The sequence below is a fragment of the Aspergillus mulundensis genome (assembly GCF_003369625.1).
Source record: "Aspergillus mulundensis strain DSM 5745 chromosome Unknown scaffold_14, whole genome shotgun sequence".
Classification (NCBI taxonomy): domain Eukaryota; kingdom Fungi; phylum Ascomycota; class Eurotiomycetes; order Eurotiales; family Aspergillaceae; genus Aspergillus; species Aspergillus mulundensis.
Window position 1 is genome coordinate 563566 of NW_020797902.1, and position 15998 is coordinate 579563.

At 35.6% G+C, this 15998-nt stretch overlaps 4 protein-coding genes across 4 annotated transcripts; 2 read left to right on the forward strand and 2 right to left on the reverse strand.

Moving 5' to 3' along the window:
• Positions 1 to 8661: 8661 nt before the first annotated feature.
• On the forward strand, positions 8662 to 9395 carry DSM5745_10163 (fungal specific transcription factor domain-containing protein; the record flags this gene model as incomplete). Its single annotated transcript, XM_026752179.1, has 2 exons — positions 8662 to 9048; positions 9120 to 9395. 2 exons carry the CDS (start codon positions 8662 to 8664, stop codon positions 9393 to 9395), a joined length of 663 nt encoding a protein of 220 aa, XP_026599241.1.
• Positions 9396 to 9508: 113 nt separating this feature from the next.
• DSM5745_10164 (uncharacterized protein) lies at positions 9509 to 11995 on the reverse strand (the record flags this gene model as incomplete). The annotated part of the gene is made up of 1 exon (XM_026752180.1): positions 9509 to 11995. One exon carries the CDS (start codon positions 11993 to 11995, stop codon positions 9509 to 9511), a length of 2487 nt encoding a protein of 828 aa, XP_026599242.1.
• A 654-nt stretch (positions 11996 to 12649) lies between these two features.
• On the forward strand, positions 12650 to 14242 carry DSM5745_10165 (uncharacterized protein; the record flags this gene model as incomplete). The annotated part of the gene is made up of 1 exon (XM_026752181.1): positions 12650 to 14242. One exon carries the CDS (start codon positions 12650 to 12652, stop codon positions 14240 to 14242), a length of 1593 nt encoding a protein of 530 aa, XP_026599243.1.
• A 239-nt stretch (positions 14243 to 14481) lies between these two features.
• DSM5745_10166 (uncharacterized protein) lies at positions 14482 to 15092 on the reverse strand (the record flags this gene model as incomplete). The annotated part of the gene is made up of 3 exons (XM_026752182.1): positions 14482 to 14611; positions 14668 to 14790; positions 14863 to 15092. The coding sequence occupies 3 exons, from the start codon at positions 15090 to 15092 to the stop codon at positions 14482 to 14484; spliced, it is 483 nt and encodes a 160-aa protein (XP_026599244.1).
• Positions 15093 to 15998: the final 906 nt, after the last annotated feature.

Genomic DNA, 15998 nt, shown 5'->3' on the forward strand with positions numbered 1-15998 from the left:
TATTATTTTACTTTAAATCCCCCCCTTTTTTTAAAAAAAAAAATTTAAGTATAATTAATAAAAATTATAATAGCCTAGTAAAACACACCCGTGTTTTAAGGGCTAATACTTAATATTTTTTATTTTTAAAAAGTAAAATATATTACTTAAATTATTTAAAAAAAGCTAAGTTAAATTATAAAAAAGTATTTTAAATTAATAAGTATAAATAAACTTTTTTTATATATAATTTTAACCTTTTTTAAACTATCTTACGTGGTTTCTTATGGATTATAAGCTTATTTTTAATAACTTTATTAATAATATTATTTTTATAGTAAACTTTAGCAAGCTAAATAAATAAAACTTTACTTTTAAAACCCTAAATAATACTAGCTATAAGCTAAAAATATATATAAATATAGTTTTTTATTTAAAGGTAAATAAATAGCATATAACTATTTATAAAAAGCTTAATAATTATTTTTTTAATAATATATAACGCGTTATTAATTATTAAAAAAATATAATTTCTTAACCTTAAATAAGTATTTAAAATTAAGTATAATAATACTTATAAAGCTTACCTAATTATTAAGGGCTTTTATTAAATTACTAGCTATAATTATAAAATTTATAAAATATATATAACTATTATTAAGTTAATATTTTTTAAACTTTTTATTATACTAGCTGCCTGTTATAACTAGGTACTATACTTTTTTAATATTATTATTACTTTTTTATACATAAATTTTTTTAAAAATCTTTTTATTAAACTACTTAAGAGTAGTAAAATTACTAGTAAATATAGCTTATTTTTAAAAATTTTATATAGCCTAAAATAGTTATTTTTGCCTGCGGCTAAGTATTTTTTTTTAATATAAATAATATTATACTTTTTTTTATTTATAAATAATATTATAAAGGTTATTAAGGTGCTTAAAGGCGCCTTTAAGGTTACTAATAATAAAGTACTTACTTACTTTATCAATATTAATATTTACCACGCGGATAACAGTATTTATTTTTTTTAAAAAATATTATATTAAAAATATTTTAAAATAATTTAGCTTTAAAAACTATAAGAACTTTATAACTTTATATAATTTTAAAATTATATTATAAAAGTTTAATAATAAGGCCTTAATAAAAAAGATTTTTTTATATTAAAAATAAATTAATACTTTTATTTAAATTTTTATTAGTATATGCCTAAATATTTTTTTTACTATTATATTTTTATTTTAATATATAATAAATTTTTTAAAAAATTATATCACGGCCCTAACACGTGTTTTTTACTACCTTAAAATATTAAAAAACCTTGCTATTTTTTACTAATATAAAGGTAAAGGCCTTATTAAATATTATAATATTAACTAGGCTAGTGCTTATACTAATAATTATATTTTTACTTTTAAATATATTTTTAAGGTAGCTAATAAGCTAATTAATTAATTTTTTAAAAAATAATTTATTATAGCCCTTTTATTAATAAAATTAAAATATATTTTTTAGGTAATTATAACTTAAAAACTTTTATAACTTTAACTTTTTTTTTTATTAAACTTAATATTTTACGCCTTGCTTAAATATAAATACTTTTTATTAAATTAATATTTATTTATATAAATAACTAAGGCGTGATTATTTTATTAAAAAATTTAAAATTTTATACTTATATAAAGTATATAATAATTAAATATTACTTTATTTATAAAAAAGTAGCTACTAGTAATATTAAATTTACTTATATTAATATTAAAAAATAAATTATTAATAATCTTATTAAGCCCCTTAAGCAGGTTTAATATTTTTATTTTATTAAGTAATTTAGCATAAAATATTTTAATAAAAAAGGTAATTTTTAAATAATTTTATAATTTTTTATTTTAATTTATATTTTATTTATATATAAAAACAGCCTGCCACGGTATTTTACTTATTTTTTATTATTTTATATTTTATTATTTACTTTTTATTTAAAAAATATATTTAACTTTATTTTTTTAATAGGGCTTTTAGCAAGGGGGGTATTAAAGTATAATATATTACTTACCCTACTATAGCCCTTGCCTATTAGCTTAGTTAGCTATACTAAGTATAGCTTTACTACCGTGGCCTAGCTAGATATAATCTCCAAGCTTTTATCTCCAAGACGTCCGATCCCCGTATACGACCGAAGCGTGCCAAGAATGTCGCCGACGACGGGCAAAGGTGGCTACGCTCCCCCCTCAGTGTTTTTTGAGTATGGCATTGCTAAACCAAACTACTTCCAGTGTGATGGAGCGAAGCCGGTCTGTTCTCGATGTCGGCGCCTGGCAATCGAATGCAAATTCACCGGCAGAGACGACAGCCGGGGAACGGCACCTAAGTCTCTCGTGATGCTGCTCCAGAGTCGGATCGAGCTGCTGAAGCAAGTGCTGTGGCTTTATTCAATTGATGTTAATGCATCTATCGCCCAGCTTTGATCTGCGGGCACTCCTTTGCCTGGTGGCGCTGACCCAGAGAACAGCTTGGCCTGACTTGTCTGCCGGTCACCCTAGCTAGTTCGGTCACGTGACCTAGCTTTATAGCTTACCCAAGCTTACCTTTAAACTTTACTTATAACTTTAATTATAATTTAAATATAATAGCTATTAATATAATAAAGCCTTATACTACTTTTTAAGTAATATAAATATTAATAATCTTATTAAAACTTTATATTAAACTTTTTTTTAACTTTTTTTTGCCTTTTTTTATTTTTTTTATTAATAACACTTCCGCCCATCATGCTAATTATTAAATTAATAGTAAAAATTATTTAAAAATTACTTTATAACTTATTTTTACAGCTAATTTAAGCTTAAGCTATTTTTAAAAAATATATATAAATTTTAAATAATAAAGTAGTTTTTTTTAAGCTAAAGTTAAAAATAAGTAAGGCTATTATTATTAAAAAGTAAAAGCTAAAAGTACTTTTAAACTACTTTTTAATTTTTATTTTTTAACTTTTTTTAACCTTACATGCATTTTTAAAAAGTATTTTAAAATTAATTATTTATAAAATAATAAAATAGCCCACCTTTTTTTAAGGAAGCTTTGTTACTAGGTTAAAGGCTACCTTAATAAAATAAGTTTTTTTAGGTGCTTATAAAAAGTACTTTTTAACTAGTTTAAATAAAATTTAATATTATTAATAGCCTCCGCGGCTATTACACTAGTAAGTATTTTATTATTTATTTTTTTACCTAAGTTTTTAAAAATAAAAAAAATGTTAAGGGCTGCCTAAAGGTTAGTAAAATTAAAAAAATTAAAAGTAAGTTTAGTTATTATTTATAAAAAGTACTTTTTAACTAGTTTTATAAATTTTTATTAATTTATTATTAATAATTAAAAGGCGCGCCAGGCTATAAAGCTAGTTATTTTACCTTAATTTTTATTTAAGTAAAATAAAAATATAAGTAAGTTATATTTTTTTATTAAAAATACTTTTTAACTAGTTTTAGTATAACCCCACTGCTATAAAAAAAATGGTAAAAAAAAGGGCTATAAAATTTTTTATAATACTTATAAGTTAAAAAAGGTGCTAGCTAGTAAGTTTTTTTACTTTATTAACTTTAAAAAGTACTTTTTAACTAGTTTTAAAATGCTGCTTGTGGGAGTAAATTAAAAATTATAATTATTTTAAACTTTTTAAAAAGCCTAATACTGCCGGCTAGGATAATAAAAATAAAAAAAAAAAATAAAAAAAAAAAAAAGGCCACTAATATTATTACTATAAAAATTACTTTTTAAGTAGTTTTTTTTATACCCTTTTTTATTTTTTTTTTTAATTTAGCAGGGTGCCTACGGGCATATTTTATATTTTTTACCTTTTTTTTAGCAAGGTGTATATAGTATTAATTACTTTAAAAGTAGTTTTCTAGTTCCTAGTTTTTTTTTATATATAATAAACCATGATTAAATACCCTAAACTATAATAAACTTTACTTTTTTATAATTAAGTTTAAACTAGCTTTAATAATTTTTAAACTAGTTTTATTTTTAGGTGTAGGCCTGTTAAAAACCAGTTATTTTTAAAAAAAGTAAAAAGGTAATTATTATTTTTTTAAATTTAAAGTACTTTTAATTAGGGCTAAACTAGTTTAGTTTAGGGTTATAAAAAAAAATTATAAAAATAAGATTTAAATTAAGTATATAACTTATTATACAAGATACCCCTGGATTATTAGGCTTAATTATTTTAAAAGTACTTTTAGTATTATTAAGTGGCTAAAAATTTTTAAAAAATTTATTTACTTATTTTTAATTAAAAACTTATTTTTAAATTTTTATTATTGTATTATGCTTGCTAGGCTAAAAAATATATTTTAAGCTTACTTATTTCTTACTTATTTTATATATTTTGCCTAATAAAAGTAGTTTATTAATAGCCTAAAGTAGTTTATTTCTTGTATACACGCTGTGCTAAAAATCTTGGTTAATAAATATATATATTTTTATAATATTTATATTTTAACTAGCTAGTATATTAAAACTTAATTATTATAATATAAAACTATATTAACATGCTATTAAAGCCAAGTAAATAACAAAATTTTATTTTTAAATAAGTAACTAAAGTACTTTTAAAAATATTTAAACTAATTTAAAACTAGTTTTAATTACTAAAATTATTAACCTTTTTTTTAATATATTTAATAACTTTGGTAAATATAACAGGCCCCCTAGCTATTTTATTATAAAAATATTACTTTAACTAGGCTAGCTTCTTAAAATTAATTTTAATTTTACTTTTAACTTTTAATTTTTGGCCCTTTACATGGGTGGTAGTAGGAAAGTCTTAAAAAATATTAAAAAATTTAAAATAATTAATAAGTACTTAAGAACTAGTTTTCCGGTAAACTTATAATATTAATACATGTTTTTAAATAGGCGTAGTAATAAAAGTACTAAAATAATATTAATATTAAAAAAATCCAGCCCTAGGGTAAAGCAGGCTTTATTAACTTATATAATATATTAATAGGCAGGTGTAGTAAAATTAGCCTTAAAAAATTATTAATACTAAAGTAGTTCTTCCCGTAAGTAAAGTAGTTTTTAAGGTATATTAAAATATATAAAGCATGTTATTTATAGGGTGTGGCTAAAGTTATACTAAAGTATTATTAGTATAAAACTAGTTTTTATATAAAATAAAGTACTTTACCTTTTTATATAATATAATTAAAATTAAAAGCCCCTGGCATATATAAATTTAAAAAAACTTAACTTAAATAAAATTTTATTAAAATTATTTTTTACCTTTTATAGCTTTTTTTACTTTGCTATATTAAAAGCCTTATATTTCTAGTATATTAAAAAGGTTAAAAGTAGTTTTAAAGTAGTTTTAAAGTAGTTTTAATATATATATAATTTTTTATATATACTTAAAATATTATTTATACATGTTATTTATGCAGTATTTATGCTAAGTTTTATAAAAAATTTTTGCATAATATTAATTTATATTATATTAATTAAGCTACCGGGAGCTGCCTTAAAATTAGTAATTAAAAATAATTTTTATAATAAATAAAATAGTTTTAATCTTATAACTGCACCAAGTAGTAACTTTTAAGTATTTAAAAAGTAAAACTTATAGTAGCTTTACTTAATAATATTAATATTCTCCTGGATTTACTTATAATAATTAAATAAAATTTAAAAACAAGCTTGGTTAAAACTAGTAGTAATAACTAAATAAGCTTTATATTTAGCCTAATTATAAATAAAGGTATTCTTATGTGCTAATTAAAGTTAAAACTAGTTTTAAAGTACTTTAAAAAATAAAAAAACATACTTTAAAGTAATTTATAAAAATTAAAATAATTTTTTAAAGTCTTAATAGTAAGCAAGCTTTTTATATAATAATTAATAAATATATAATACTCCTCCTAAGGGCAAAGCTTTTAAATAATTTAAAAAAAGTAAATATAATATATAATAAAAATATTTTTTAACTACTATATTTAAATATAACTATAAAAATTTTTTTTTAAAGGTATTAGCCTAATCCTAGAACTAGTTTAGCCTAAAATAAAAGTAGTTTTATATAAAGCTTATTAGCTATTTACTTTATATATATATTTGCTATAATACCCTTAATACTAATATTATAAAAGTAAAAAAACTAGTTAAAAGACCCCTACATAAAAGTAATAAGGCTAAAAACCTTTTTAAAAAGTAAAAAATATTTATTTATAATTTTAATATTAATAAAAACACGTAGTAATATAAGAACTAAAAGTAGTTAGTAACTAGTTTTAAAAAAAAGGCAAGATATAGGTAAGTAAAGTACTTAAAAAGTACTTTTTAACTTACTTTTACCATGCTTTAGTAAAAATATAGTAAAAATAACTTTATTAAAGGCACCCTTAACACGCTTATAAAATATATTAACTTTAAAAAAGTTTAGCAAGGCTAAAAGCTTAATTTACTTATTAAATATATAAATAATTATAATAATATTTTTATAGGTAACAAGCCTTTAGTAATAATACTTTTTAAATAGTTAGTAACTAGTTTCCAGGGTATAAAATAGGCTAAATACTTTAAAATTTAGCTTAATTAAAAGCTAAAACTATATATTAATTATTTCCCGGCCTTTAAAATAAAGCAAAGCCCTTTTTTTTATAATAATAGTAAAAAAATAATCTTGGTTTATAAAGCTATTATAAATTTAAAATAATATTTAACTATTATATTATTAATAAAAGTTCTAAAGGGCTAAACTTTTTAAAAATTAATTTAAAAATAGTTTAGCACTAAATAAAATTACTTATAAAGTAGTTTATATACCTATTATAAGGTTAGGATCTTATATCTTATAAATAAGCTTAATAACCTTATTAAAAATAGCTTTTAAAGGTTAATTTAGTAAAAAAAAAAAATAAATATACATGCCTTAAAAAACTACCATGGTAAAAAAATATTTTAACTAGTTTAAAAAAAATAAAAATATTAAATATAACCTTATACTTAATTTTTTTAAGTTTCTTTTTTTTTATAAGTGGCTTTAGCTTAAATAAAGTAGTTAATAAGTAATTTTAAGGTTTTAAAAAAAATACTTATAAAACTAGTTTTATTTTTAAAAAACTAGTTTTAATTTTATATACCACACTTTTTTTTTTAACTAGTAACAAGCTTAATTATATTATATTTTTTAAAATTAACTAGGGCTAAAGCCTTAAAGCAAGCCTAAAATAACTTAATATTAATATTTTAAGCCTAGTTAAATAAGCTAAACATAAAATACTTATTAAAATTATATTAGTTATTATGCAGGTATATTATATAGTAATAATATATATTAAAAATATTTTAAAGTAGTTAAAAACTAGTTTATACTTTAAAATTAAGGCTGCTTACTAATATAGCATACTTTTATAAAATAGGCTTATAAATAAAAATTACCCGTGGGCATGTTTTTTTACCTTTAAAGTATTTTTAAGTTACTTAAAAAAGGCTAAACAGGCTTAATTAATAAAGTAGTTTTAAAATAATAAAACTAGTTTTAACTTATTTATATATAATTTTAACCTTTAAAAAAGCTTTACCTACTATAATTTCCCTATACTTATTATATATTTTATTTAAAAAATCTTTTTTAACCTTTTAATAAGTAATATTTTATAGTTTTAAATTTAAATACTTATAAACCTTAACCCTAAAGTAATTAAAGTAAAATTTACTATATATTTATTTAAAAAACTAGTTAAAAATCCACCTTATACCTTTAATTTTTGCCTTATAATATATAAATTAAAGTAATTAATAATTAGTTTTTAAAAAATATAAACTTATATATATTATATATTTTTTCTTGGGACTATGTGCCTATTATTTTATTTATATAAATAATATATATATAATTATTAAAATTAGTAGCAGGATACTTTAATAGGTAATTAATAAATTAAAAATAATAAATTAAAATAAGGTATATTTAGCTAGTAGTTACTAGTATTAATATTAATAGCTTTTAAAAAAGTAGTTAAAAAGTACTTTAAAAGTAGTTAAGGGTTTTTATATTTTATTATTAAAATTAGCTTTTTAGGCTTAATTACACTTTTAAAAAATATTTTACTTTTACTTATTAAAAAAGCCTAGTTAATTTATAAAAACTTTTTTAATAGCTAGCTAAGGCAAAGGTGTTAGTATTAATAAATTAATAAATATATTAATTATAAAATTATTAAGGGGATTATTAATTAAAGCTATAGTAAAATAATTTAAAGTATTATAAAATTACTTTTCTTGGGATACTAATAAGGTACAAAATAAAATTTATTAAAAATATAAGGTAGGCTAAGGGTTTTAATTAAGCAAGCTTAACTTACTTACCTTAGCTTAATTAAGCTGCGGTCAGCTGCAAACGGGGTGGGCCGACCTGTATTCACGCGCTGACCCGCCGCCTGACCGGACCGCCACTCTGGGCCAGCAAACACAAGAAGAACCTGCGGGACAGGAGGGCGCTTTGTGCTCAAAGGAGCCGTTTGGTGCCGAGGGAGACGGGGAGGTGACCTATTTTGGGTCGAGCAGTGGACGCGTTGAGCTTTTGCAGTTGAATGGTGGTATGTACTATCCATCTTCTCTATTTGTGGCTCGTCTTGCTGAACAAATCTGGCAGTGGATACCGAGAACGCAGCAGCGATGGCACCACCTCCCTCAGCCAGATCTCGTCTAAACCAATTCTGTCAGGAGATCGAATCCACGCCAGACATCTCGGAGGAACTGAAGGAGCACCTGGTCGTACTGTACTTCAAATGGGAGCAACCCTGGTGTCAGCTCGTGGACGAGTCTCTTTTCCGCCAAAGCATGCATAGTCAAGGTCGTTATTTCAGTCCCCTCCTATTGAACAGCATCCTTGCCATTGCTTCCCGCTACTCTGACCGACCCGAGGTGCGCTCCGTTCGCGACGACCCCAACACAGCTGGTCAAACCTTCCTCGAGGTCGCCGAGGTGTTCCTCCACTTCGACCTGCAGTATCCGAGTATCACGACGATACAGTCTCTCGGCATCCTGGCGATGATGTATGTGGTGAGTGACTTTCTGCCATCTGTCATTTGAGCCCGTCAGTTGAGCATAGCTGAGATTACTTGGTACCCCAGGCAACCGGATCTGATTCAAAGGGCTGGCTCCGTCATGGGATGGCCGTTCGCTTGGCTCTGGATATGGGCTTTAATTTAGATCATCCAAGCCTGAGCAAGTCCAACGTACTGCCAGACGTGGAGAAAAAGCTTAGACGACAAATTCATTGGGCGCTATATTGCACAGATAAGACTTGGGCAAGCTATACTGGGAGAGTATGTACTATGCTGGTATGTATGATCCCTCACCAACCAAGCATAGTCCCTACCATTACCCAATGGACTTTCATCGCTTAATTATTATAGGATTCGCAATTCTGTTCAATTTTCAGCAAATCCAGAATACAGCCCTGGAAAGTCCGATGCATTTCGGTCCATACCAAGAAGATCATACAAGGAAACGCCAACAGTCAGCCACCAATATCCTGGATCTGGAGACCAACCTCTGCCAGTAGCCGAGGGATCCGTGCAACAGCTTGACGGTCCCATTCCCTCACATCATCCGGTAACTGTTCCCAGCTCACGATGTACGGACTGATCTTGCCCATGATATCCTTTTCCGGTCCCCAAACCCATCCATCTCTCAGCCGCTCGCAATTCCACCTGGCATGCTCCTGCTCTGCCATTCTGGTTACCTCGTCTGGCTTCAGTTTCCGAACCAGGGGGTAAGCGTATCCTTCCGGCTTCGGGCGAATCTCGCATCCCATAAGCCGCAGCTTGTCGGCAATGTGGTCCGCCTGAAGACGATTTGATTCCTTCAGGTGTTCGACCAGGTCGTCCCATGATGCCATGTTGGCTGGTAACAATCTCCGTTGGTCGTGCTGGTAATGCTCGTGTATGGCTCGTGCGATGTCCTCGCGGTAGCTGTCTTTCATCCTACCGGATTGAGGGGCGAGGAAGACAGAGATTGTCATCGGATCCTGAGGCAGCGAGATCAGGGATTTCGAGTGTTTCCAGGCCTCATCCTCCAGTATCGAATCTGCTTTCCCTTTGCTCCCCTTTAGAAGGCCCACTTCTGCTCCGAGTGCGGCGGCCATCAGGTATTCGAACCCCGAGACCCTATCGCCGCCAATTCCAAGGATCTTGACGCTGGCAATATCGATCTGTGATCGTAGAATGTCGGACCACTTTTGCAAAGGGAGCCGCGGAGAGTACTCCTCTTCGTCCACCGTGATAATCCTCTTGTAGTGGCGGATATCGTTGGGTATGTTGTATGGGACACCGCGAGGCACATAGCCCACTAGGTCGATGGCACTGGAGAGGCTGGGGTTCTCAGTGAAGACCTTGCCGACGATCTTGCTTATGCCGGAGGTTACTCCCTCGATTATGACCATGCCGCTAAAGTGTAGAAGGAAGGGACGGAGTATTCGTTCATGTAGCTGGCGAGATTGCTCATCCAGATCCGTCCTTGATCCCGAGATTATCACCACAGGCCCGGTGAGCTTGAAATCGTACGGCGTGTCTACTTCCCATCCAAACCTCTTTGAGAATAAACCTATAAGTACCAGTGCCTGATTCACGGTCCACCGCAGCCTCTCAGGCACTGCATCTGATTCCAATGACCGGAGCAACTTGGCAGATCTGGTGGCCACGTATTCTGTGTTGGTGATGTTCAACCCCTGACAGTAAGAAGTCAAGGCGGGCTCCCACTCCTCTAGAAGCACGTGGAAGAATCCAGTATCATAGTACGCCCATGGAAGATTGACTCTGACGTTGATCTGCTCGCGGGATCGCGATATGGCCGTCCGAATAACGGGCTGAAGATAGCGAATGGTCGAGGGGGACTCATTGGTGCTAAGCTCCAGACCCAAAAACCTGCTGAGAACTCCAGGATTGGAAGGGTCGATCGAGAATGCATCTGAGTAGTGCTTCCGGGCACTGTCGTTGTCCCCGCGATCCTCAAATGTGCGTGCAAGAGCAATGTGGGCCTCGATATCCGACGGGGCGAGGTCAATCGCTTTCTGCAGGTGTTTCTGTCCCTCACCGTATTCTGGACTGTCCGGCGAGTGCAGGTTGCACGTCAAGACTCCCAATCGAAGAAAAACCACCGGACTTTCGACGCTAGGGGGCTCCGCCGCGGCCTTGGATAGGATCTCGACAGCGCCAGCCCAAACATCGGGTTTCTCAAGCTCCACTGCCAGAGATCCAATTCTAGCGGCCAGGCCAACTCTCTCAGACTGCGATGCCTCGTCGGTGCATAGAACAAATTGCAGGAGGTCGATCTGTTTCAAGATCTCCTCTTGGCTCATGTACGTTCGGTAATGGCCCTTGTACGAGGTCAGGCCCTTGCGGACTCGCGAAAACACCTCGTCTGACTCCTCAAGAATGGCCGCCGCACAATAGACCTCGCGTTGGAGCTCCCTGGGCATCTGGAAGTCCGGCTTGTACGCATACTCGTACGAGATGTCTGCCCACGCATGCTCGAGCAAAGTCCGCACTTGGATCTCGGCGCGCGGATTCTCCATGTCCCTGATGTTTTCATACCCTGGCTTGAAGTCGCCCCTTCTGAATCGCACGATGTAATGGACAGACCGGTATCCAAACTCCCTGGATTGGAGACGGTGCGTATGGTCAACCGAGTTCTCCGCATCGATCTCGAACCGATCCCTCAGGGCCCTGACGACGCCCTGGACTTCATCAGTTGTATGCGTGATTACTCGGCCCCCGCACAGGTCTGTGTATTCGGCACAGGGGTCGTGGTGTGGTTTTCGAAAGATCTTCTCTGCGAAGCTGGAGACGGACTTTGGTCGGGTCTGCACGAGAGCATGCGGGGCCACTGGTTGAATCAGGTGCGTAAGCTCCTCTTTCAGAAGTTGTGCAAGCCTGAAATACGCTGGATAGCGCTGTTTGGCATATGTTGTAATCTGATGCAATTTGGTCTCCTTAGAGTCCGCCATACTATGGTATCTTGGAAGTTACGCTCGGATCTCTGATTCCTGAGAATGATGTCTATCATAAGACATACTATCTGCCAACTGAAGCAAGATCCCGAGTTTATAGAAATAATTGCTGGTAGTCATGGCCATGATCCAGATAGGGTCAAGTTGGGTGGTGACGTGCATGATCTAAATCACACAACCAGCAAGAAATGCCACTGCGTGGAATGCATACCCATTAGACAAAGCTATTCAAGACCACGCGGATTTGGAGGTAAGCAATCCAGGCCGAACTATTGCACTTGAAGATCTTCCTTCGTATCTTATTGGGGTTCCATCAAGAGCGAACCATGGATTATTGTAACCCTCGTCGTCAGCATCTGGATGACATGTGCGTCGGATCTAGACTCCACCCCAGATCTCAACCTTTTTATTTTGTTATATCATTGCTTCTCGCTGATTCATCCATGATTTCCAGATGCATCTGACCCCCGGGCCACGTATCGATGTATCTGTTTTCGGCGCTCAAGAGCCATGGGGTACGCCCCATGACCACTCTCGTGATATCATTACTGTTCAAAGGCAGCAACTGGGTATAAACCAACACGAACCCCAGATGCCAAACCAACAGAAAGGATGCAGTATTCGAGATTGAATTCTAAAAGTCCGTTTGACATGTCGTCGTCTTCCCAGTCTGACTATGCTGGCGCGATCGATTTCATGCTCGAGCAGCTCAACAATGCTTCCCTGGACCCCGTTCGCGCAGAGAGCATGCGAAGCGCACTGGAGGACCTAAGACCGGTGGGGGCCATCCTGGACGAAGAATCTTCTGAAGAGGAAAGCGTGGAAAGCAAAGTGGAACGTGTTCATCAACTGCAAGGTGCAGCGCAAGATGTGCACAATCTGATAGCCCGGATAGGTCCTGCGATACGAAACCCAACATATCCGGGCCGGAATGTCCAGCCAAGTCCGATACTAGCGGACATACAAGAGCTGAAGCTTTTCCTAACTGATGTGCGGGGCATGACGGGGGGGAAAGAGACTGTTCAAGCAGGGACCCTCTTCTCACGCCTTGCAATCCTGCAGTCACGGCTGCATGGTGCTCGAAGCGAAGCAGAGGTCAAGCAGCTCGAGGTAGAGGAGCTGCGTCAAGCCGCCGAAGACGTTAGGCGGTTCGCTCGCCGCAGGAACATCCTGCTGGCCCAGCCCATCTGGTCCTACCGCGGGGGTGTTCCGTGCGCGAATGTTCTTTTCTTTTCCGGGCCTGATTCAACGCGAGAGGCCCTTTGTACCTTCGCAAAGCTCCGTGGGTTCGAAGTGAGAGACAAGAACCCTATCGGAGTCGACTTTGCGGAGGGTCGCTGGCATGACTTGCAAGAAGCTAACCTTGCTGTTTTTGATCTATCGGAGGAAGCGCCGCAAGTGTATTACGAGATGGGGGTTGCCATTACGCTGGGAAAGGAGCTCGTGCTCTTGTGCCGCAGAGGAGTCAGCCCCAGGTTTGATGTTGGGCAGAATTATGCAGAGTATGAAGTTGAAGATGATCGATACGGCGTCGTTCAGGCTGCGTTAGATTCGTGCCTTTATCGACTGCAGAACCGCGGCGATCGGTCGACATCAACAGCAAAAGACACCTACAGCTACGCAAAATGGCTTGCTCGTCAGCAACCGCACAATGCCATCCTGGCTGCCTTCTGTCAGTCAAACGAGGCCGGAGACGATCCGCTCGAGATAGACAGCGCCCTCCGCGTGCTGAATCAATTGCTGACACGGCAACATGAGATAATCCTTCCGCGGTGGCCAGGCTGCTACCCAGACCCTGAGGCCAAGAGATGTTTCGTCGTCATGCCCTTTGCTGCGCACATGGGGACTGCGCGGGCTGCGATTGAGATCGGGATCAGTTCAGCGGGTGGGCATGCCATTCGAGGAGACGTTGCGGAGGGTTCCCATATACTACGGTCAATCTGGGATGAGATAAACCGTGCAAATCTTGTCGTCGTCGACCTGACGGAATTCAACCTCAATGTCTGCCTTGAGCTGGGCATTGCTCATACCCTCGGCCGACAGGTCCTTCTCACGGGTTATGAGGGGACGCAGAATAGCCTCAGCCGGGCTCTACCGAACGTAGCAAAGGTTCGCCTACAGAGTTACTCGAGCCATCTTTCCTTGGAGAGAACATGTTTCGATACCGTGGACAAAATCGATGGTCGGCGCCCGGTGCTTCGGGGGAGTCCGGCGGTCTCCTCTTCGATTGACGCGATTAGATAGCTAGGGTTTATGTTTGGCAGGCTGAGTGTATAATAACCATGATGTTCCACTGACCCAGTCCTGTCCTCATTCCATTGTCCCGCATCAAAATACACAATCACCGAGTCACCCAGCACCTCTTATAGAAGATAAGCATCATCCAGATAGAACCGGAAGCATGCGTTCGTCTTTCCCAACAGCTTCTGGGTATACACAGCACTCGCAGCCCTACCAATGCAACCAAATCACAAGGCCGCTCTTCACCGACAACTCGGACTCCCAACTGGCTTCGCAACCGCATTCAACGGGTTCCTCTGCGAGCACCCATACGCCACGCCGAGCAGGGTGTCGTCGACGGCGGCATCGTATGCGGCGCCGCAGTTGGGGTCACTAACGAGAGTAAATCAGCACCTACATCTGTATGTTTTTCCTGATAGTGCGCTCACCTCGACCCCCCACTCGCATTCTCAAAGAACGAGCAGATATCGTGCGCGAAGCAGTCCTGCGTGTAGGCGTTGCCCAGCGCGGCGCCCGTGCATCCGGCGCCGCAGCGGCCGTTGCAGGAGTAGCTGTTAGCGGTGCCGCTTGTTAGCGAGCATGTTCAGTCCAGTGCCGGCGAGGTATGAACGTAGGGAGCGTACTCGCCTGACCCGGCGCTATTGGAGCCGTAGTTGCTGCCGACGACGCCGGAGAAGGTGCATGTCTGGCCGGCGCTGTTGGTCCAGGTTGCGGTTGCGGTGGACCCGACTGTTAGGCAGGTGACGGAGCGTTTGGTGAGGAGTTTGGGTCCCTGCCCTGGTGGCGAGGGAGTGGCTGGGGCTAGGAGGGGCAGGAGGCCGAGGCATATTGTTGTTCTGCGAAGAGACAGCATTTTGCTCGATGGTGGTGAGTATGAGAGTTCACGTAGGCTGCAGCTCTCCGGGAATTTATACGCCCCCTAGATATAGGTAGGGCTCCACACATGAGGCGCCTGCACTGTCCTTGTCATCGGGGCTCCACCTCCAGCTCAACTTGCGAGGCTGTGAGTCGAGGTTCTGGATCCATAGTAGGCCAGGTTGAGAATCGGAGACGATCTCGGGGAAATTCTCGGAGGGCGTTCTATTGCGGAGCAGACTGCATAAGAGTACGCATTGCGCCGGGCTCGTGATGATGACGCCTTCTTGGTCATGCGATTGCGATCTGCAGGAGCTGTTACCCGTGCGGCCACGGAGCCTGGCCCTTTCTAGCCCGTTTTCGGTCCGAACCTAAAACGACGGTGTAGGCTGGTCTACGTCAACTTGTTTTCATATCGGCACGTCTAAGGATGAGGTGAATCAGTGGTCTGGTAACACAAGGTCCAGCGGAGTGGAGGCGTCTAACATAACCCAAATATAAGCCATGTAGTAAAGAATTCTACCACATACGACCATAGGGTGTGGAGAACAGGGCTTCCCGTCCGCTCAGCCGTACTTAAGCCACACGCCGGCTGGTTAGTAGTATGGTGGGTGACCACATGCGAATCCCAGCTGTTGTATGTTTTTGTTTTTGCTGCAAGCAAGGCAAGCCTCAGCATAGCAAGGTGGCACAAGAGGCCTTGAAATCCTTCATGTTTCTCATCTTTGCGGCTATCCTAGTTAAAGAGCAACCTATTCTTAATTGTGTCCCTTGTTGGTGCGTTGGGGTGGCGACGGGAAAAGGAAAATATATATATATACATTGCATGCCACTTGTATGATCATGGGAGTCGAACACGGTTTATAGCTGCCTGATCTCAGGCCATGCTGGCCCGCGTGAACAT